This window comes from Pimephales promelas, chromosome 18 (assembly GCF_988280905.1).
Source record: "Pimephales promelas chromosome 18, fPimPro1.hap1.1, whole genome shotgun sequence".
NCBI lineage: Eukaryota > Metazoa > Chordata > Actinopteri > Cypriniformes > Leuciscidae > Pimephales > Pimephales promelas.
This window is the reverse complement of record NC_142786.1, coordinates 1,198,421-1,222,238: the sequence shown is the minus strand read 5'-3', so window position 1 is coordinate 1,222,238 and position 23,818 is coordinate 1,198,421. Positions and strand designations below refer to the sequence as shown.

At 33.9% G+C, this 23,818-nt stretch overlaps 1 protein-coding gene and 1 pseudogene across 2 annotated transcripts; one reads left to right on the top strand and one right to left on the bottom strand.

Moving 5' to 3' along the window:
* Positions 1–448: 448 nt before the first annotated feature.
* Positions 449–21,295, top strand: slc39a4 (solute carrier family 39 member 4). Of its 2 annotated transcripts, XM_039678395.2 has the most exons (13): positions 449–909; positions 2,596–2,629; positions 6,810–7,106; positions 7,836–8,040; positions 9,408–9,535; positions 11,556–11,727; positions 12,969–13,141; positions 15,964–16,134; positions 16,221–16,316; positions 17,763–17,817; positions 17,980–18,132; positions 20,418–20,605; positions 20,730–21,293. In XM_039678395.2, exons 3-13 carry the CDS (start codon positions 6,873–6,875, stop codon positions 20,856–20,858), a joined length of 1,704 nt encoding a protein of 567 aa, XP_039534329.2. In that variant the 5' UTR covers positions 449–909; positions 2,596–2,629; positions 6,810–6,872; the 3' UTR covers positions 20,859–21,293. The 2 variants fall into 2 exon arrangements, with proteins under 2 accessions (XP_039534329.2, XP_039534328.2); XM_039678394.2 differs by lacking the exons at positions 449–909; positions 2,596–2,629 and adding an exon at positions 4,106–4,417 and having other exon boundaries at positions 20,730–21,295.
* Positions 21,296–22,690: 1,395 nt separating this feature from the next.
* Positions 22,691–23,458, bottom strand: LOC148970853 (uncharacterized; annotated as a pseudogene).
* Positions 23,459–23,818: the final 360 nt, after the last annotated feature.

Genomic DNA, 23,818 nt, shown 5'->3' with positions numbered 1-23,818 from the left:
CCAGCATTTCTCCAATGCAATATTTGCTTGCATGCATGAAATTATAATTTTTTTCTTCTACCATATGCACCATTTTTAATCAGTGTTTCCCTGAATATATGTGCAATGAGGCTTAACGATCTTTCTACGTCTTTGTTGAGCGTATTCAATGACGAAATCGCTCCGTTTGCATGCACAAGTCCCCATCTGCACTAGAGTCGCTCGAGGAATTGTTCCTAAATAGACTGCGAGCTGCTAATAAAGTCCACTTAACATAACAATAGAAGCCAGGCCTCTGTCACAGGATGGCCGAGTCAGCCTGAGTGTAAGATAATAGATCCAGGAGCCAATCGGATGCCTCGTACCTTCTCCGACTCTCTGCTCAGCAAAAGCCGAGCCGAGATCAATATCGTGAGCGCTCCCTCTCATCCTAAATTACCGTCCTCTTCTCCTCTCCAGACCTGCAGGAGCGAGGGATCGCCTATCTTTAGCAGTAATGGAGGCTGTTTGTAATAAAGCAAGGTGGTTAATATCAGCTCGTCGGCTTTCTCTGCTCTCAGGGGCTGCGGCGCTTATATTATTAGCCGTGTAAAAACAGCAGTAGTGTGTGCTGGTGAGCTCTTATTAAGCTGTTACCTGCAGGCTTCTGTCCGATCTCAGCAGGTTGCAACAGTAAGCAGAATGCTATATTGGAGGGTTTTATTAAATTGACGTTTGCAGGTCTCTGTGGAGAAGATCTGGGAACGGTGACTTTTGAACTTGGCCAGTCTTTGTCACAGTCCCTGTTCTTAAGCGCTGGTTAGTGTGAAATAACACGTGGCGCAGTAGGTGACGTGTGCATGATGCGACACGCGCGGCACGGGTTCAGGTCGGACCTGGGGCATCACAATCACTTTCACTCTATCTGTGGACCCCTGGAGATTCAGGAAGGTACTGCATGTTTAAAATGCCTTTTAAAAAAAAGTATACTTCTAAGTATGGTTTGTTTGTTCTTTTTGACTCTGCATGCAAATAGAATTTTTTTCCTGTATAAAAGCATGCATGCATTAATGTTTATTTTAGGCTGTTGTTTATATGCATCGTCAATTGCATGCAAAAAATGTTTCTTTACAAATTCATGCATGCATTCATGAGTAAAATCGAGTGGTTTATGCTTGATTATTTTTGGCTATAGTTTATATGCATGTATTGGTTTACTAAAGTTTAATTGTTTTAGAACGTTGTTTAAAGGTGAATTACTCATTAAATAGTCTTTTTTTACATGCAAAACTAAAAAAAATGTCTTTAAAAATTCATGCATCCTTGCACACTCTAAAAATGCTGGGTTGTTTTAACCCAACTTTGGGTCAAATATGGACAAACCCAAACGTTGGGTTAAAAATGTCATTAAAAAAATTAACCCAGTGGCTAGGTTTGTCCATATTTGACCCAAAGTTGGGTTGAAACAACCCAGCATTTTTTACAGTGCATACATTATGTATATAAATGTGTGGTTTATGCTAGTTTTGTTTTGGCTAATATTGATATGCATTTGTAGGAGAGTCTTTTTTTACATGCAAAACTAAAAACAATGTCTTTACACATGCATGCATTAAAGAAAGTGCACTTATTCTTTAACTAAAGCAAAAAAATGTGCCCTTTACCTTTTACTAATATATAAGCTATTATAGTTTACAAGTTTAATGTGGAGGGTAATTTGTAACCTGTTTTCTCTGGTGATATCAAACCTCACCAATGCGCCTCAGTGTGACTTTGACTTTGTGTTTATTGGCCAATGGGGCGAGTGTTCAGGAAACCTGTTTAAAAACATTTGTTGATTCTAATAGTGCAGAAACTACACAATTCACCTTTAAAATGCATGACTGAATCATGTATGTTTCATTTTTGATTGATGCAGAAAACCATCATTAAGAAATGAAAATCTCTTTGTTGCACAATAAAGTTCTGCAGTGAATCCAGGATGTTGTTGTAAAGTTACGCTTGCTAATTGAGAGACAAGGAAACTAATGAAGCATAATGTGATGATGTGGACGACCCCTGCTGTTCATAAAGGCTAAAACACCCGTAAGCAAAAACGCAACTCGTGCTAAATTCTTTTTCCAAAAATGTTATTTGTGCAGCAGATCCCTCAGATCATCTCCAGCTGGTTTAGTTATAGGGAGGAGGACGCCCTCATCTGGTCAAATCTACAAAGACGCACAAGATTTTCAGTCCAAAAATCTAAAAATTCTTAAATAAAGATGTCTTTGCTAAAGTAGTAAAATGCCATAATGTATTAAGTCTTGTTGAATAAAAAATCAAAATTATTACGTTTTTGCTTAAAAAAGCAAAATTTTCTACCGATAGGGTAAAAAAAATAATATAATTTAGATAATTTACCTTTTTTAAGAAACAAATCTCTTAATTTTGATTAATATCCCCAGAAAACAAGATATAACATCTAATGGCATTTTACTCATCTAAATGCATCTTAATTTACTTTTTTTATATATATAAATTTGCACTGAAACCCAGACAAAAATATAATTTTGAAGACACTCCTCATATTATGGTTATATTCATATTATGGTTAAGCCTGTAAGATGCAATAACAGTGTGTTTGTTCTCTCTTTTCAGGGTAAATAACACCTGAGCGTATGAACATGCACAGGTACGTCACACACAGCTTCACCTGAACACGCACAGGTGCGTCACACACACGTGGGACTTTCACAACTCAGATCTCTTTCATCGCTACAACAGTGAGAAGTAGTGAGCAAATGCAATCTTTTTTTCTCCCGTTAATCTCTTCTGGAGTTTCACAAGAGCTTTGAACAATATCAGAGAAAGTGATCTTTTAAACCCATGAAAAGGAGTTTTGTTTGACTTGAACAAAACCATGCAGTTCATTTAATGAATTGTTTGCATCCAGGGAATTGTTTTAATGCATTAAAAGCATGAGAGTCTGTGCATTTTTTTCTCTTTTGAGGGATGTTAAAAGCTTGCTAATGATGCAAAAGCTAAATGACAAATAACACCAAATAGCTAAATAAAAATACTCATTTTGCTTAGTAATAAAGTTGTTTGTTTGCTATTGCTAAGCAACAACAGTTGCATTAACATACAATGTGAGGTCACAGGTGTGTGTTTATCAGCATTTTACGACTCGCTGCTTATTCTGTCAGAGTTTTCATTTCTATGGAGATGTAAACCTTAAATACTTTAAAAACTGTTTTGGATATGTGGTGGCAAACAGTTTTACATCACTGAATAAGTGAGTGTCCGAATGAACAACACGTGTATATACAAGGTCATACATGTACATACATTCATAAGGGTTAACAACAGCTCGTTGCTCCATCAATATAGCAAAGAAAATGCAAACATATCGTTTTTTTCCTCAGATATTAGCAGCGTTGTCGCCCAGAAAGTACATGATGCGACACATGCTGATGGGACATATATTGTTTTCACAATATGAAATGGTTTTAATGACCACGAAACAAATGGCGACCTGATTTTAGCCTTATTTTTTTATTGGTCAAAATCTGACTCGCTACAGTTCACTCTTGGGTAACATTTTACAATAAGGTTAAATGCCTTAGTTAAAATGAACAATACTTCTTCACCATGTAGGCTATTCATCTTAGTTAATATTAATTTCCACATTTACTTATGTAATTAAAACTGCATTTGTTAAAACACAGTTAATGCACTGTGAACTAACATAAACAGCTGGATTTTTATTAATAAATACTGTAACATATGTATTGCTCATTTCATGTTAACTAATGAACCTAAAGTGTTCATCCAAACTGCTCTAAACATCCAGTCTTAAATGCAAACCTTTTCTGAATACATTGTGTGCATGTAATTAGGCCTGTTCTCAGAGGAGATGTCCTCGTGTGCATCATCTCAACATCCGCAGCTCTTCTAACTCATTCTGGGTATTAAATATATCACATATTTGGCATTATTCCTTGAGGGCAAGTGCTGCAAATCCTGAAATGCGATCTGTACACAGGGAAGCCCCTGTCCGAAGCCCTCAGCTCAGGTGAGCGAGAGCTTCCCTCCTTTATGAGACGTGTTTGAGAGCAGGAGGAGAAATGACCAATCAGAGGGCTAGAAGAGCCTGTACCTGAGCAGGTGTGAGGATCTCTAAAGCTGCTCTGAGTGTGTGAGTGTGTTTAGTGTGCAGTCTCTCGGACCTATACCTCACCCGAAAAACCCTCTTAACACAGGATAAAACACACAGATTATGGAGACTAGAGTTGTTGTGGTGCTTTGCTTCGTCACCCTCGGCGTGTTTTCGGGCGCGCGAGGCGATAAAAAGGACATTTACGCGAAAGTTGTGGATTTGGTGGCTCCAGGTGAAGAGTTCCTCACAGAAGATGCTCTTGTCTCGGTGTTTCAGCGGTTGGAGAACCGTGTGCAGTGTTTCGGTGTGTCGTGTGGAAAGGTAGGTTATATTTGTGCACTTTTGGAGAGGTCGAGGTCCAGCGCGCGCCCGCGGCGGCTGAAGGCTCGTGCGCTACACCTGACGGAAGAAGCGCGGAAATCACTGTTGTTATAAGGGCTAAAATACACTCTCACAGAATAATATAAGCTCAAAATTAAAAGTTTGGTGAGAATGAATCATGTGTAGGGTAATCAGTGCAGTTGACAGAAAACGTTGACGGTGTCGAAGTCGAACATGTTAAATGTTTAAAGGGAACGTGTGTTGTTACTGGTCATGAGGTTTTTTTAAGCTTTACACCAATTTAATCTTCTTTTATGTAGTTCTGTGTTGTGATAAAAAAATACTTTTCGAGTGTATAAAAGATACCGTTCACGAAGCACCTGTTGGCCGCTATTGGGGCATGTTGTCACAACGCGGACATGTGACGCATCTGTATTATTTAAATCGGATTAGGGAGTTAATTTAATGTCTTTACTGTAAAATTAAAAATGTAAACAACTATGACATGCGTAAAGAAATGAATAAATATATATAATCATTTGTGACAACTTATATAGCGGAGGGAGTTAATTTAATGTCTTTACTGTAAAATTAAAAAATGCGTAAAAACAAAAAAATATATATATATTGTGATAACCTATACAACTTATATAAATTAGGGAGTTAATTTAATGTCTTTCCTGTAAAATTAAAAATCTAAACAACTATAACATGTGTAAAAAAAATTATATATATATATATACATATATATGAAAACTTATATAACTTAGGGAGTTAATTTAATGTCTTTGTTCACTCTTAAAAATGCTGGGTTGTTTTAACCCAACTTTGGGTCAAATATGGACAAACCGAAACATTGGGTTAAAAATGTCATTCAAAAATGTGACCCAATGGCTGGGTTTGTCCATATTTGACCCAAAGTTGGGTTAAAACAACCCAGAATTTTTTAAAGTGTAAAATTAAAAATGTAAAACATATGCAAAACAAATATAGTCTACATTATATTGTCAGCTATGGAGAAAAAAGGTTTCACTCCCCTTGTCATTTTTCCCATTTTGGATTTATTGTGTTCACTATAATGTGTTTGAATCCAATCACCATATGCATTACTGTAAAAGGCGTTTGTGGAACTGGACTTTTGACTTTTTAATCTATAAATTACTGAGATATAGATTTGTCTGCAGACCTGCGTTACGAAATATATTACCGTCAGTGCAAATTGCGAACAGCGAACCCATGGTTTTATAAGATATTCTGATTGAAAACTTGCTAAAATCATCACTGAGATCAGATATGTTTAATTTATTATCTAATCAATTATCATTATATATTACCATATATATATATATTATCATATAGGCCTGTAATGGTGAAACGCTTAAAACAGCACTTGTGTATCAATACAGAGTCAGACTAATATAATAATTATTACCATTGTAACGCCTTAGAAAATTATTGTGGGTCTGCTCATTATTAGATGCTTAAATCTTTCTGTTTTGATGACCGTGGTGTAACCTGTCCCAGTTTTACTGCATTAGCTGTGATGTTTTGTACATTGAACTTTATTACTTTGAATATTGATTATTTTTATGTAATTGGAGATTAGTGTTTGCCCAACAAAAAGTGTTTTGAAACATTTTTCAGTGGGTTAAATGTAATTTTTTTCTAATATAACTTTTCAAGTATAGAGCTTTAGGTTTATGAGCAGCAGCTGGTTTCCACAAAAAGGCTAAATTGAATATTATTTTCAAATTAAATTCTGACTTAATCTCGAATTCTCATATAAATCTGTTAAAGGCAAAAAAAAAATTGATTGTTCACCGTCCATTTAATTGTTTTACAAGATTTCTGAATTGTTATGTTTACATATGCAAATGAGTCATTGTCTAATTAAATATGCACTTATTTGCACATATTTCCAGAACAGAAATATAAACATTGATGAAGCCAGGGACAAAATTCTCAACATATTAGAGTTGTATCTTTTTATAACTCTGAAAAGCCTGTTTTTTGGAAGAAAATGTTAAATAAATAAAATACTGTATGAACAAACCCCTCTGAAACGCTTCAGAATATTAATATGCATAAATCTGTAAAGTTTGGTGTGTGTAAAGCTGCCGGTGTGGAGATTTCTGATTGAGAAAAGAAACGAACGGCCTTTAAAGAAATGCATAGAAATTGAAATCTACAGATGCAAATACATAAAGTGCAATAACACACATATTATATATAAATAATACAACAAAAACAAAACATATATGTATAGATCAGGCCGTAAATGGGATAGGAATAAATAGATAAACAGAATCTATAATCAATGAGTCAATGGACCGATGTTTAGCTGTCTCTGGCGTTGTGAATAGCTAACTCTCTCTCTCTCTCTCTCTCTCAGTGTGTTTCAGTGGAGGCTCTCCATCAGCTGCTGAGGAGCTACAGCCGCTCGCAGGGGCTCCTGATGGAGGACTTCTTCGCCGCGGCCCCCGGATGGTGTCTGTTCCTGAGCGCTCCGGCTGAGACCTGTGGGGCCGTGCGCGAGGGCCGATGGGGCGCAGAGACCGACCGCTTCATCCGCACCGTCCTCGGCCACGACCCCTCCGCCAGCGCTCCTCGCGGACACATCCGTCACTATGGGGGCTTGGAGAAGCTGTTTCACGACATGGAGTCCTCCTACCAGCCCGACACGCACGAGGTGTGTATATTTCATTGTCATGTTGTTTAGTGCATGCAAGTTACTTTTAAAAGTAATGCCTTACAATATTGCGTTAATCTTTCAACTTTCAAATTACTTCACAAAAAATTACATCTTGAGAAAAGTGGATTTCTGGGGGTGAAACCCCATTGACTCCCATTCATTCTGCACTCGACCGCGAGCGCCCCCGCATGGACAGAGACTGTTACTGCAGCCGGTCCAGAACCCGGAAGTAACCAGCCAGTGCCAATTCTCTTCAATTAGACATTCTCTGTCTAAAGTCAATTTTGCTTATTAATATGGTTGAATTAGATCATTGGAGAACAGTAGCAAAGACACTAGTTAATAAAGTGAGATTAAGTATAATTTAATAGAGTTATTCTAAAAATTCTAAAGTTTTGTGTAAAATTCTGAGATTGCATTTTATTGTTTATTTCTCTCAGCATCAGGACAGGAGAGCTGTCAGTCAATCCATGTGAAAAGGACATATAGCATTACTTATATGAAAAAGGGACTTGTATATTTTTTGTAAATTGAAAAAGTTATGCGTTACTAGTTACTTTTAAAAGTAATCTGATTACATAACTCAAGTTACTTGTAATGAGTTCCCCCGACGCTGCCCACGGTTATAGTGTAAAATGACTGTGAAGGCTAACGTGTGACTCGTGCCTGGGTTCAAGCTGACACGTTCATGCTGACGGATAGGTGTGTGTGTTGTTCCCCCGCTAGGCCTGTGTGTCTCTGAGGGACATCGTGGAGGACAGCCGTTCTGCTCACGGAGATGATGTGCGCGTGGAGCTGGACGTGGTGCTGGGGAACGTCCTCTATCACGCTCTGAGAGGAGACTGCTTTACAGCACACGAGTTCCCCGAGCCCGACTTCTTCCTGGACTACATCTTCAGCCGCTTCGGCTCGGAGAACCTCACGCTTCACGGTACGACCCGGCTCAAGCATCTCCGTTTCATTCAACAGGTGAAACTCGAAAAATCTTAATATGGTGCAAAAGTTCATTTATTTCATATTTAATATTAGTTTAACCTTTTAAGTTGAATTACTGAAATAAATGAACTTTTGCACCATATTCAGATTTTTCGAGTTTCACCTGTATAGGCTCAGACTCTATTAAAATAAAACTGAAATAAAACTTAAACTTTGGAAACTAATATATTTTAAATTGTATTTTTATATTTACAATTTTCGTTTTAGTTAAAGTTTGTCATTATTATTAGTTTTTGTTATATATATATATATATATATATATATATATATATAGTTTGTATACATTTTTATTTTAGTTTTAGTTAACCATGATTGGAAACTAACTGATATTTAAATGTATTAGTGCTGGCAAACCATTAATTAATATTAATCTCATCCAAAACAAAAGATTGTGTTTACACAATATATTTGTGTGTGTACTGATAATTTAGCATACATAAATACACACACATTCATGTATAGATTTAAGAAAAATGTGTTTTTTTATTTACAAAATATTTATATTTAATGTCAATAATGTATAAATATATATATATTCAGTTTATACATGCAAATATATCTTAAATTATACATGCATATGTTTGTATTTATATATACAATGTAATTATACACACATATTATGTAAAAACAAACATCTGTTTTGGATGCGATTAATTGTGATTAGTAAAATTTTATAAAATATTATTGTAGTTAGCATTTATTTTATTTCATTTGAAAGAAAAATAAATTCACAGAAATGTTTTTGTTAACGATAATAACCCTGCAACTAACTGAAATAAAATAAGTATAAGCTGAAGTAGTAAAATTACTCAATCTTAAACTGAAATAAAAAATAGAGATATTTAAATAAAATTAATTAAAATATTAATAAATTCAGTAATATATCAAAACTTCTTGTATAACTAAGCTTGTTTCTGCCACAGAATAAAAAATACAAAAGGTAATTGTGACTATTTATCTCACAATTCTGTCTTCTATCTTACAATTGTGATATTAACTCTCAATTGCGTGTTATCAAGTCAGAATTGCATGAAATAAACTCACAATTGCGTGTTATCAAGTCAGAATTGCATGAAATAAACTCACAATTGCGTGTTATAAAGTCAGAATTGTGCTAACAGTAACATTCCTACTTTATACTACCCTATAATAAAGTATTTTGTCTAGTTTTTGTCACGTGTTTTTACTGAGTTATGATGTAACCCAGGAGTTATTGGCTGTTTATACCGGATACTGTGTTATTTAATGGCACATATTTGCACCTCTGATCGTGATTTTGTTAAATAATGTTACTCTTCTCAGATTTTGAGGAGCTTCTGACAACCTTAAACCTGGGCGGAGAGGAACATGACCATGACCATCACCATGATGAAGATCCCCGTCAGCGGAGAGGTCTAGCGGAGAGTCGGGCCAACAGCAGCTGGGACACGGTAATCTGCAGAACATTTCACTGTAAACACTGTAATGTGTTAGCATTAGTTAATGCATTAACTTGAGATAAACATTAACTAAGATTAATAAATGTTTTAGAAGAATTTTTCATTGTTAGTTATGGAAGCTTGTTTCCACCACTAAATAAAAAATAATAATAATAATTGCTACTTTTTATCTCACAATTGCGAGTTATGAAGTCAGAAATCCGAGATATAAAGTCACAATACTAAGAAATAGTCGCAATTACCAGGTATAAAGTCGCAATTCTCAGAATTAAAGTCGCAATTGCGAGATATAAAGTCGCAATTCTGAGAAATAAAGTCACAATTGCGAAATATAGTCGCAATTTTGAGAACTTAAGTCGTAATTGAGAGATGTAAAGTCCCAATTCTGAGAAATAGTTGCAATTGCGAGATATATAAAGTCGCAATTCTGAAAAATAAAGTCACAATTGCGAGATATAAAGTCGCAGTTGTGAGAAATAAAGTAGCAATTGCCAGAAAAAAATACCTTTTTTTTACATCTCGCAATTCTGACTTTTATTTCTGACGTTTATAACTCAAAATTCTTACATCTTTTCATAAAATTGTGAGATATAATGTTGCAATTGTGAGTTATCAGGCCAATTCTAAGAAAAAAATGACTAACTTTTTCCCCTCATGAATAGTTTATATCTCACAATTCTGACTTTATATCTCACAATTTCAACTTTATATCAATCAATTCTGACTTTATGTCGCAATTCTGACATTATAACACGCAATTTCATCTTTATATCTCTCAATTCTGACTTTATATCTCGCAAGTCGGAGAAAAAAAGTAAGAATTGTGAGATAAAAAGTCGCAATTACCTTTTTTATTTTTCATTCTGTGGCGGAAACAAACTTCCATAGTTAGTTCATGTTAACTCAACTGAAACCTTTTTGAAAATTTTTTACCAAAAATGTAATATCTAATAATTACTAATTTAACAACACTTTTAATTATTCACGGTCCTCTGGTGTCGGTTAATGATCACATGTAATGAATAATCACAGATAAAATAAATAAATAAATTTATATATTTGTTTTCAAAATTATTATTGTAATTTTAAAATTTTACTTTTTTCACATTAAAATTGACTTACTAACCCAAAAACATTTTCTTGAAGTCTCTGTGAAATTTTAAGTTAATACATATTTAATAATTTAAATAATAATAATAATTCATAACTTAACAAGAATTATGCATGTTCCAAATTCTTTGATGTCGGTTAAAATTAAATGCAGAGAAACAAAAAAAAAAAACATATATACAGTATAAATTTAATTTTTTTTCTCATATAAATTGTTTTCTAAATGTTACTTACTTTTTTTGGCAATTAACATAATTACTAACATTTAATTAACTCCCAAACCCAGTTCAGGAAACCCTGTGGTCATCAATCAATCATTTTCATTAATTTTGATTTTATGCATGAATATGTTATTTCCCAGAATGCATTACCTGTGTTTAAACTTTTCAATGGCAATTCCACTTTCATCATTCAAATTCCAAATTCTGTGGTTTGCAAAAACTTACAGCGACACAGAAAAGCTTTTCTCTGATGTAGAGCGTTGTGGGGCATCATGGGAAATCTTCGAAATCGAATCACTCGACGGAGAGAGCGATCGTGAGACGTGAAGTGTCAGTGTCTGCCATTAATGTTCATTCCTCCTGATGGATGTTGTGACATGCTGCACATTTCATCTGTCCACAGTCATAATCAGAGGGAAATAAGCACTACATGTGATCTCAGCTTGTTTTTAATCATGATTAATATTTCCCATTTCTTTAAGCTCACGCGCTGTCTAAATAAGACCTGTCATCTGACATCCGTGGAATTAATATTTCAGCAAACCGTAAATACGAGTGTTTCGCGCGTGATTATCAGAGCATCGGCAGCGCTGCGGTGTGAAATGAAATATTAATGCCAGCAAATGTTTTATGCATTTGTGGATTTGAATGTGTCCGTGTGGATTATGTTGTGAACGCAGGCCTGTTTCAGCGCGGAAGAGCTGATGAGGATATACGGCCTGAACTCTTCCTCACTGACCCGGGATCAGTTCACACAGCTCAGTCCGGCCCTGATCCAGCAGATCCTCAGCGGAAGCTGTTCTGAGATCAGTCCCACACCGACGAGCCCTGATTCTCTCAGCACCACAGAGAGTGAGTGACCTAAGCAAATTATTTACATTATTATGATTTATTATATGTTGAATTTATATATATGTTAAATAAAATATGCTCATAATACACCACCATATTAATATGTAATGGAAAAATCAAAGCTCATATAATGAAGTGTACATGGCTAATTAACAATCAGATTTCACCAAAAAAATATAAAGAAAACTGCTTAAAGAACATCAGGCCCATTTTTGCAATCTGAAATTCACTGTAATATATATATGTGTGTGTGTGTGTGTTTAAGTTATGACATGTGTTTTGACTTTGCTTTAACTCATCAAAAAAAACATTTTTAAACTTTTTTTATGTTGAACAAGATTCAACTAATTTTTTAAAAATATTTGAAATTGTAATAATATAAAATAATAATAATAATATACATTTATTTATAATTAATTTAATAAAAAATATTTGAATGTAATTAAAGTTGAAATGACCTAAACATCCAAGTTGATTGTACTTAAAAAAAATTTAGAGCAGTGTTTTATTTTTAATGGTGTAAACTATTATTAAAAATAATAATATAATATTCTAATAAAAGTAAATAATCGTTAATAATATTTAAGGTAAAGTAGGTTTGTAAGTATGCATCATTGAAATAATTTTATAGTTTTTTATAATATTTTTATATTTTCGGTTTTCATTTGAATTTTAGACTTTTTATTATATAATAATATAGTTTTTATTAATTTGGAATTGAGTTTTAGTTATTTTAGAACATAAGTTAAACTAAACAAAAATGGGAAATTATGAAACCAAATTAAATAAAAAAAAAGGTTTTTATACTTTATTTCTGTTAACGTTTATTTAATTTAAAACAGCGAAAGCATTTTTTATGGTTTTAATTTAATTACTGAATTTAACTTGTGCCTAATTGTAATGGGCAATGTTGCAAAAAAAAAAAAAAACTGAAAATCTCCTAAAAATAGTTAATATTTGAAAAAAAAAAGTCTAAAATTGTTAAAGAACTAAAGATCTAACACAGTATCATTTAATCTCAATTAGTGAAACATACTGCTATTTGTGTTGTGAAAGACTTCAAGTTTATTTGGAAGTATGATTGTGTTTAATAACCGAATTGATTTAAAGTGACATCAAATTCTGCAATGGAGCAAAGCGTTTCCTCGTATCAAACCAGATTCTGCAGAGCGCAGTTTGAACGCTGTGCCGGAGCACACACACACACACACACACTCAGTGAAGGTGTTGTCTGTGCGCAGGATACGGATACGCCACGCTGGCGAACCTCATCATCTGCCTGATGGCCATGTTTGGGATCGTGGTGCTGCTGTTCTCGGCCTGCACGCAAGTGTTTGAGTTCTGCATCCAGTTCTGCATCAGTCTCGCGGTGGGATCTCTGACGGGGGACGCTCTGCTCCATCTGCTGCCCGCGGTGACCACACACACACACCTGTTTCTGCATCTCATAGGCAAAATATGAGGAGTTTATGCTACAAAACATGTCTAAAAATGTAGTTAAAAGTGTGAACGCAGTACAGAAATGGGAAATCATGAAGCTCAACCTTTGTGTTTTATTCTCATCACGCTTTTATGATGACATCGTCATATTTTATTACTTTTATTTTATCAAGGATCCATTAAATTGATCAAAAATGACAGTGAAGCAGTTACAATGTAACAAAAGATTCCGTTTCAAATAAACGGAACTTTCTGTTCATCAAAGAATCTTGAGAAATAAAATGTATCAGTTTCCACAAAAATCTGAAACTGTTGTCAACACTGATAATAATATTAAATGTTTGTTGAGTGATTTCTGAAGGATCATGTGACACTGAAGACAGGAGTAATGATGTTGAAAATTACAGGAATAAATTACATTTTACACTATATTCACTTACAAAACATCTGATTTACGTTGTAATATTATTTCACTGTTTTTACTGTATTTTTGATCAAATAAATGCAGCTTTGGAGACCACTTCTTAAAAAAACGTTAAAAACAATTGTGTTCTGTACGTTACGGAAATCTTGTATTTGCATTATCTGATTTCATTTATTTTAAGTAGTTTTAGAACCTTTTTTCAGTTTATTGCCAATTCAACATGTTTTAATTTAATTCTTTTCAGCTGTATTTAAATTAATTTAAAAAAAAAAGAGTAGTTTTAGTTAACGAGAACAACCCTGCTTTAACCCGTGCTGCAAGTCTAGGATTGTTTATTGTTCTGACCTAAATTACAATATCAGGTCATAATGACACACTATCATGATTGAATCTTATTATTATTGCAGTCCTTCCCAAATCACGAGGCGCGCTGCCAAACGCAGGTTAACCTGTCTAATCTCTGAACACACCTGAAAGGGCATATTTCATATCGCTTTATATCATATCACTTCAAACTCTTCATGCAACGAAATACGCTGTGAAAATGTTGTAAATAAAATAAAGATCATACCAAAAAATCGTACTTTCTAGTTCTGTGAAGCTCATAGAAACGTTGTTTTCCAGTTTAACGGGGCTGAAAGGGTCTCGGCGGCGCTCGTTATTACACATAATATACCAACATGATAAAAATCAAAGCACGCATAATGAAATATGCATGGCTAATAAACAATTATATCACAAAAATCAAAAGAAAACAAGTCATTTCTGCTCAAAGAATGACATGTTTGAAAGACTTGCAATGTGACATTCCCTATAAAATATGATATGATCAATAACTTATGACAATATGTGTTTTCACATTGTTTTAACTCATCAAAATAAGTCAAGTAATTTTCAAAAAATGTTATGCATACACGATAATTTGATTTGATGATTTGATTTAAGTTGAAATTGCTTAAATTTTTAAGTTCAGTCAACTTAGATGTTTAAGACAGAAGCCTTTTTTACAGTGCTGTTTTATTTGAATGTCTTAAGCACATTAAAAATAATAATATACTGTATATTATTAATAATATTAATAATATTCTAACTAAAATAATTATATTTACGGTAAAGTAAGTTTGTATATGCATCGAGATTATACTTTTATAATTTCTTATTTTTATCTTTTCTGTTTGTTATAGTAATTTTATTGTTATTTTTAAAATTTTCTATACAGTGTTTATTAATTTAAAAAAGTTTTATTAATTTTAGAACATCAAGTTAAATTAAACTATGATATGATATGATCAATAACATGTGTTTTTACGTTGCTTTAACTCATCAAAATAAGTCAATCAATTTTCAAAAAATGTTATGTATAAAAGATTTAATGTCATTAAAGTTGAAATTACTTAAACATCCAAGTTGATTGAACTTAATTTAAGGCAGTAACAAAAACATAAAAATAATAATATACTGGATATTATTAATAATACTAGAAATAATATTATAATAAAAAATCATTTTTTAAATATTTAAGGTTTGCTGGTATACATCGAGATATTATAGCTTTTATTCATTTAAAATTGTAATTATTGTAATTTTGTTGTTTTTTAGTTTAGTTTTTCTATATAGTTTTTATTCATTTAAAATTGTAATTATAGTAATTTTGTTGTTTTTCTATATAGTTTTTTTTTTTTCATTTAAAATTTTAATTATAGTAATTTTGTTGTTTTTCTATATTTTTATTCATTTAAAATTTTAATAATATTAATTTTGTTGTTTTTTTTAGTTTAGTTTTTCTATATAGTTTTTATTATTATTATATTGAGTTATTTTAGAACATCAAGTTAAACTGAACAAAAATGGGAAATTATGAGATAAAATAAATGTCTTCTGTTAATGTTTACTTAAAGCAATGAAAGTGTTTGTTAGTTTTAGTAAACTATAATAAGAGTATTATGCTTCATGTTAGTAATTGTTTTAGGATAATTAGGAGAAAATGTGCCTGATTGTAATGGACAATGTCATAATTTAGTGTGTGTAAATGTCATAATTTAAATATATATAATGTCTTGATTCTCCGAGTGTAAATGTACAGTAGTGTTCACCGTCATGCCGTTCTGCGATCACTCATAGAGACGGCCCGTTTCCCGGTTTAACGGGGCAGAACCCGTTATTTCCCCCGAGCGCTGACATCGCCCACATCCCCTCATCCGTTTAGATCCGTGTCAACATAACTACAGTCCTGTCACGCCGTGTCATCGGCCTGAGTGGGAAATAACCGGATTGCTGCGCCGCCTTATTGAGTCACTGCACGGCCCTGCTGGGAAATCAAAGCTTCTGATTGGTGTTAATGTGTGTTTTCATGGCCGTGTGTCTCTGTGCAGTTCTTAGGCCTTCACGTTCACGAGGACGGACACGATCACTCGGAGGAAAACCTGGACTATGTGTACAAGCTCCTGGTGCTTCTCGCCGGTGTGTATTTCTTCTACCTGATGGAGAGCATCTTCTCCATCATCACTCGCTCACCACATCATCACCACCAGCACCACCACGAGGTGAGTGTTCATCCGAGCGCTCCCGTCCCACATGACCCCATCGTGAGCTGATTCCCACACGTGTGTGTGTGTGTGTGTGTTCCCAGGAGGAGTCCGAGCCCCATCACTGCGATCACGGCCGAGTCCTGCAGATGTTCCAGCGGGAGAAGCAGAGCCGCAGCTCCAGCTCTCAGGCCGATCTGGTGAGGAGAGAACACACTCCTAAACACTAACACAGGCTCTGTCACTAATACACTATACATTCTGAAGAACAATAGTTCATATTTTTGTTTTTGTCTTTATTTAATTAATTTATTTTTGTTTGTTTGTTTATTTGTTTATTTGATTTATTTATTCATGTCAACACTACCTTTCAAAAGTTTGAATAATTAAGATTTTTATTTACTTTAAAAAATATATATAAGTCTGTCTGCTGAAAATTCAGCATTGATCACAGGAATAAATTACATTTTACAATATATGGACATAGAAAAATCTATTTTTAATTGTTTTACTGTAAACTTGTTTTTTTTACAGTAAAATTGTTTTTTTCACAATTTTTACTGTATTTTTTATCAAACAAATGCAGTCTTGGTGAGCAAGAGACACTTATTTTAAAATCATTAAAAAAATTTACTTTGTTTTCAAAACTTTTGACCTGTAGTGTATTTGTATTTTATTAATTATTCTAATTTAATTGAATGTAGTCTCTATTCTAGAGATTAAAGTCATTATAATGCGAAATTAAACTTGTTAAATTTCGAGAGAGAAAAAAAAGTTGCAATACAATCTTGAGAATATACTATACTTTATTCTTGTAATTTAAAGAGTTTTTTTCTCGAAACACGACTTTATTCTCGAAAGTTTTTTCTCAAGATTGTATTTCAAGTTTTTTTCTCAAAATTAAAGAGTTTTTTTTAACGACTTTATTCTCAAAATTTTATGAGTTTATTCTCAAGATTGTATTTCAATTTTTTTAAACAAACTTGACATCTTTAAAAAACTTGAAATACAATCTTGAGATTATATTTCAAGTTTTTTTTCTCAAAATTTTACGAGTTTTTTTTAAACGACTATTCTCGAAATTTAATGAGTTTAGTGTCAAGATTGAATTTCAAGTTTTTTTTCTCAAAATTTTACGAGTTTTTTTAAACAACGACTTTATTCTTAAAATTTAATGAGTTTATTCTCAAAATTGTATTTCAAGTTTTTTTTCACAAAATTTAACAAGTTTTTTTTAAACGACTATTCTCTAAATTTAATGAGTTTATTTATTCTCAAGATTGTATTTCAAGTTTTTTTTTCTCAAAATTTAACGAGTTTTTTTTAAACGACTATTCTCAAAATTTAATGAGTTTATTTTTTCAAGATTGTATTTCAAGTTTTTTTTTTTAATTTAACGATTTTTTTAAACAACTTTATTCTCAAAATTTAATGAGTTTATTTATTCTCAAGATTGTATTTCAAGTTTTTTTTTCTCAAAATTTTTTTAAACAACTTTATTCTCGGAATTTAATGAGTTTAATTTCGCATTATAATGACTTTAATCTCTAGATGGTTTTCATGTTTTATTATTGCTTGGCCCTAATCCTCTTCCGTATGTAAGAGATGTGCTATCAATGAATATTTTATTATTATTATTATTATAGGTGGATGCTGCAAAACAAGAGAAGTCATTCCTGGAGCCCGGAGCCTCTAAAAGAGGTGATAATACTTTGTTTTAATGACAAAATTCATGTTCTGCATATCAATTAATACTTTGTGTTCATGACATATTCATGTTCTGCACATGGAATGGAGTAAAATGAGCTGATCAGGCCACACTGAAAGATGTCGTGTTTACAGTGGTCTTGTCTTCCCCTTCAGAGCAGCGTCTGCTTCCCTACATGATCACCATCGGAGACGCCATCCATAACTTTGCCGACGGTCTGGCTCTCGGCGCGGCGTTCTCCATCTCGTGGCGATCCGGCCTGGCCACGGCTCTGGCGGTGCTGTGCCACGAGCTGCCACACGAGCTCGGTGAGCGCTGCGTTACACCAGCGGTTTTGAAACTGTATTATGTGCACACACACCCGACCAAACGAAAGTGCTGTTTGGATTTAAATGGGCAAGTCTAAGATTGGACCATTATTGTTTCCAGCATGTTATATGTTTTCTAAAACAACTGTTTCTGCTTCTTTTTAAAACCAAACAGCACTTCATTTGGCCAGGCTATACACACACACACACACACACACAATTAGGTTACATTCCTAAAAAGAATTGGGTCTCGGCTTAGTGGCGATGGGAATGTGGGTCCCATGGTCGAGAACCACAGGCCATGACGTCAGCTATGAGTAAGTGTGGTCAGCGTATGACACGGACGAATGCCTGTTGACTGCTTTGAGTTTTTGTTCTGAGATAAACTTAGGTTTTGTGAAACTGCTGAATGACCGAGATAATAAGTGAGCAGCACTCTCTCTAAACACACACTTCACAGTTCCTGCTGTGAGTCATGGAGCGTCCCAGATAAACACTGATTAGATAGCATTCACACCTGAGTTCATGAGCACACCCTCCTTATAACGTCCTCCTTTCTGCACACACATGAGAGTGAAGCGGCTGAAAAACCTCCTGTCTGACTGAGAAATAAACTTACAAGCCTCTCTAGGCTAGTGGAATATTAATTTTCAGACATTTTTTACGCTTTGATATTTGATTTATGCATATTTAATCTCTCGATTTAATCTTTTATTTAGATTAAAATGCCTTTATTGTGTTGTTGGTTGTCTTACTTTGGATTTTATGCTTTGTTTTACTCTTTTATTCTAACCAGAGGAGGATTTTATAGATCGACAATCGCTTTTTTATTGCTCAGGAGACTTGAGTTAAATTTGTATCTTGCATGACTTTATAACTTGCATGTTCACTGTATATCTCTTCAGAATTGTGCGATAAAAAGGCGCAATTATCTTTCTTTCTTTTTTTTTTTTCCCTCGCGAAAACAAGCTTCCAAACATTTAACCCCCAAATCAAAAGAAAGAAATAAGAAATTATATTTTAAAAAACTATATTTGTATTGTGACATCAATGCAAATTTCAAATAAGATCCTAAAATAGATTTAAGTTTTGTCTTCAAAATATTATTTATTATTTCTTTGTTTTGGCGTGAAATTTCCTGACAGTTTTTTTGTGGATTATCCGAGAAGCAGAAAACAAGTTTTAAAAAAGTTTAAACAAATATTATCAGAGTACGTTTTACAGGAAAATTCCATTTCGATCTTTCTAATTCAGATTTTCAGATTTATTCAACGTATTACTTGGCATTTCTTTGTAATTATTTGTCAAATTTACTGTTTTTTTTTAGTGCATTAGAGATCTCAGATGTATTTTTTCTTTCCTACACTGTCAGAAAAGATCACTTAAAGGTGCATTTTACACTGTAAAAATGAATATGCATTATATAATCAATAAAATTGTGGCAACAGGTTAAAAGCAATATTATTAATTTAATTTTAAAAATTAGAATTGAGTATTAATTAATTAAATTAGTTCCTTTATGAGTAAAATTTACAAAAATAAATTTAAACAATAACATCTGAATAACAGACAGACATCAAAGATGAATGAAGAACTCTTTTTTTTAAATTGCCAACATTAAAGACACCAGATGATAACAAGCAGAATCGCTGAAGGAGGAAACCGTAATTTAAGTCACCATTATGCTGATCAGTGTTTGCTTTTATTTGGGCTCTTGACCCTTAAATCATTGACTTTAAATTTTGTTTGTCTGCTGTACATGAGTTATAACAGCCAGATGAACAAATAGAAAAGTTGATCTGATGGTGTTCGTTATGTTTTAACATACAGTAATAATTATTTCACAGTTTCACACATTATTTGAGTTAGTTTTACTTTATTAATTATAGCCGCACTGTCCTTGTACAGCATAATATTTTTTATTTTTACAATGTAATCCAAATCATTTATTAAATGAGTCTCATATACAAAGTATTTTTTGTTGTTGTTGTTTTGATTGGTTTTTAGACCTTACGGTAGTAACACACTTTCCTTTGAGTGTTTCTGCCCCACACTCTAAAAAATGCTGGGTTGTTTTAACCCAATTTTGGGTCAAATATGGACAAACCCGAAATGTTGGGTTAAAAATGTAATGTAAAAATTTAACCCAACGGCTGGGTTAGTCCATATTTGACCCAAAGTTGGGTTAAAACAACCCAGCATTTTTTAGAGTGCAGTAACACACACTGCTGTCGTGAGTTTGGCAGATGTTTGGTGAGTGTGTGACGTGTCTGCTCTGGTCTCAGGTGATTTCGCGATCCTGTTGCACTGTGGCGTGTCCGTGAAGCGAGCTCTTCTGCTGAACGTCGGCAGCTCGCTCACCTCCTTCATCGGCCTGTACATCGCGCTGTCCGTCTCCACAGATACCGTGGCTATCGAGTGGATCTCGGCGGTCACCGCTGGACTCTTTCTGTACGTCGGTCTGGCAGACATGGTACGTCACCGTCTACTACAGTCTCAGGGTCTCCTCTTTACATGCAGCATTAGCTGATCATTAGCATTATTTCAGTGTTAACAGAGACTCACGAAAGCCTTCTTCTCTCGTTTGTCTCGTGTAGCTTCCCTCGCTGGTCCATGTGGACAGTAAAAGACCGTGGCTGGTTTTTCTCCTGCAGAATCTGGGACTTTTAAGCGGCTGGGGCATTTTATTGCTTTTGTCCTTTTATGAAGATCAAATAGGGTTCTGAATATGATACATCAGGTTTTATTTGTGCCTTATTCCTATATATCTGTCCGCAGAAACGACATATTAAACATGTGCAATGTGTGCCGGATGTGTCTTCATATATGGAGTATCGTAATAATTTACAATAAGGTTTCATTAGTAACATGAATTAATGCATTCAATAAGATTCACTAAAAAGAGAAATAGTTATAGAAATACAATTGTTCATTCAACTTTTTGATTTTAATAATGTATTAGTACAATATTTAAATTTTTATATAAGTATTTTTTCATTGTTAGTTCATGTTAACTAATATTATGACCTTTATTGTAAAGTGTCACCTAAATATGTTTAGTATTTTTAGTAGGGCTGTCAAGCGATTAATCGCATCCAAAATAAAAGTTTGTGTTGTTATTATATATTATACAGGTATATGTGCGTGCACTGTGTATAATTATTTTGTATATATATACACACACACATGCATGCATATTTAAGAAAAAAATATTGATATATAATATAAATTATATATAAATACAGTATATACATGAAAATATTTCTATATACATGAAAATATATACAAGCATCTGTGTTTATTTTTATATATATATATATATATATATATATATGTAAAATAATTATACACAGTGCACCCACATATATAATGTAAACACAAACTTTTATTTTGGAAGAATCGCGATTAATCGTTTGACGGCCCTAATTTTTAGATTACATTTGGATGGAAAAGCAAAGAAACTTTTGCATATTTTCAGATTCTTCTTTTTTTCATAAATATGAATCATAAATTAATGGATGCGATATTCAGCCTTTAATGTAGCTACTGTCTTTGAATTTAAATGCTGTATTTTTATTAGTAAATACTTAAGGTATTTCTGCAAATTATTTTTACACTGTAGTATTTTTAGAGTAAAATATCAGCCAAAAATATTTTTGAAGCATAATAGTATGTTACACTTACTATACTCTTATGTTTAAATTCTGATTATCATACTTCAGATTAGAGTCAATTTCTCTCTATTAACTATGAATTTTGATTCAATATACTCCTAATTACTGCTTATTAATAGTAAGTAAGGGTAGTTCTTCAGCTTATTGCAGAATAAGCCATTAATATGTAAACATTAAGTATTAAATTAAACAAGTCTAGTAATATGCATGCTGATAAACTTCTTATTGGACCCTAAACTAAAGTGTTTTTCGAATGAAGTTTATGAATTAAAATTGTCATTATTCACTGCTATAAATACAACAGATTTGATTTAAATCATCTCGTCAACTCATCATATGTATTTAAAGACTGGTAAATGATTATGCACTTGGTTTACAATACTTTTATTGCTGTTTTTGTACATCAGTTTCTAGTGTTCATTCCCTTTCATTTTCATTGAAAGAAAAAAAAATCAGCATGAACATCCACTTTTCCTTTTGATCTGCCTTTAATGATTTATGTATACAGTAATAATAGCTGTAAATAAATCCAAATGCTAAAAGTCATATTTGTCTCCCAGAGGTCACTCACTGCTACAGTATAATATATCACAATCTCACTCGCAGCGTTCATCGAGCATGCAGACATGATCTCAGATATAATATATACCTTATGCAAGCCGTGGTGTGTGTGTGTGTGTGTGTCGTGACATGTCACTGGTGGTGTTGTCCTCAGGTCAAACTCTAAATCGCTGGTTCACAGGGTTTATCTGACATCATCGACCAGAACCACGCCTCAAGACAAGCTCAGCAGAACCACTGGACTATTACAGGTTATATAACCTTTACTCACCTGGGGTTTCCTTAATACTGTGAATCATCTGCAAAACTCAGCACACTGCTGGTCAAATATAGAGGATGGATGGATAGAGACAGAGGGATGGAGAAATGGAGAAAGATGGATGGATGGATGGATGATGAATAGAGACAGTCTGATGGATGGATGGAGACAGATGTATGTATGGATGAATAGAGACAGAGGGATGGATAGATGGAGACAGATGGATGATTGAGACAGAGGGATGGATGGATGGATGGATGGATGGAGACAGAGATGGATGATAGAAACTGAGGAATGGATGGATGGATGGATAGAGACAGAGGGATGGATAGATGGAGACAGACGGATGGATAGATGGAGACAGATGGATGGATGGGTGGATGGATAGATGATTTAGACAGAGCGATGGATAGATGGAGACAGATGGATGATTGAGACAGAGGGATGGATGGATGGATGGATGGATGGAGACAGAGATGGATGATAGAAACTGAGGAATGGATGGATGGATGGATAGAGACAGGGGTGGATGGATGGATGGAGACAGATGGATGAAATGATGGATAGAGTCAGGGATGGATGGATGGATGAATAGAGACAAAGCGATGGATGGATGGATGGATGGATGGATGGATGGATGGATGGATGGATGGATGGATGGATGGATGGATGGATGGATAGAGACAGGGATGGGTGGTGGGTGAATGGATGGATGGATGGATGGATGGATAGAGACAGGGTTGGTGGTGGGTGAATGGATGGATGGATGAATCGATAGAGACAGATGGATGGATCGATAGAGACCGGGAGGGATGGATGGGTGGGTGGATATGATGGATAGAGACAGGTGAACAGATGGATGGATGGATGATGGATGGATAGAGACAGACGGATGAAATGATAATAATAATAATAATAATAATAATAATACTGTATTATATCTGCTACATTTGCATGGCACTGATGATGACTGGCATTCTTTTGTCCTGTTGTGTAAAAATGAACAAAGTTCACCGTCATCCAAAGCTTGTAAATCTTATCGTCCTCATAAAGCTCGTCTGACATCTCACCAGCATCAGCTGACACTCGTATCGTCGTTTATTTCTCTCGGACAGCGATTATATTCATAGATTATATTAGACGGAGAACAAGCAGAAATCACCCGAATCTCGGATGGAAAACACTTTCAGAA

Coding starts and splice junctions, on each gene's coding strand:
- slc39a4 (XM_039678394.2), top strand. CDS start 4,217: ATGGAGACTAGAGTTGTTGTGGTGCTTTGCTTCGTCACCCTCGGCGTG. Junction 7,107..7,835: donor ACCAGCCCGACACGCACGAG/GTGTGTATATTT, acceptor TTCCCCCGCTAG/GCCTGTGTGTCTCTGAGGGA. Junction 16,317..17,762: donor CCAGCTCTCAGGCCGATCTG/GTGAGGAGAGAA, acceptor TTATTATTATAG/GTGGATGCTGCAAAACAAGA.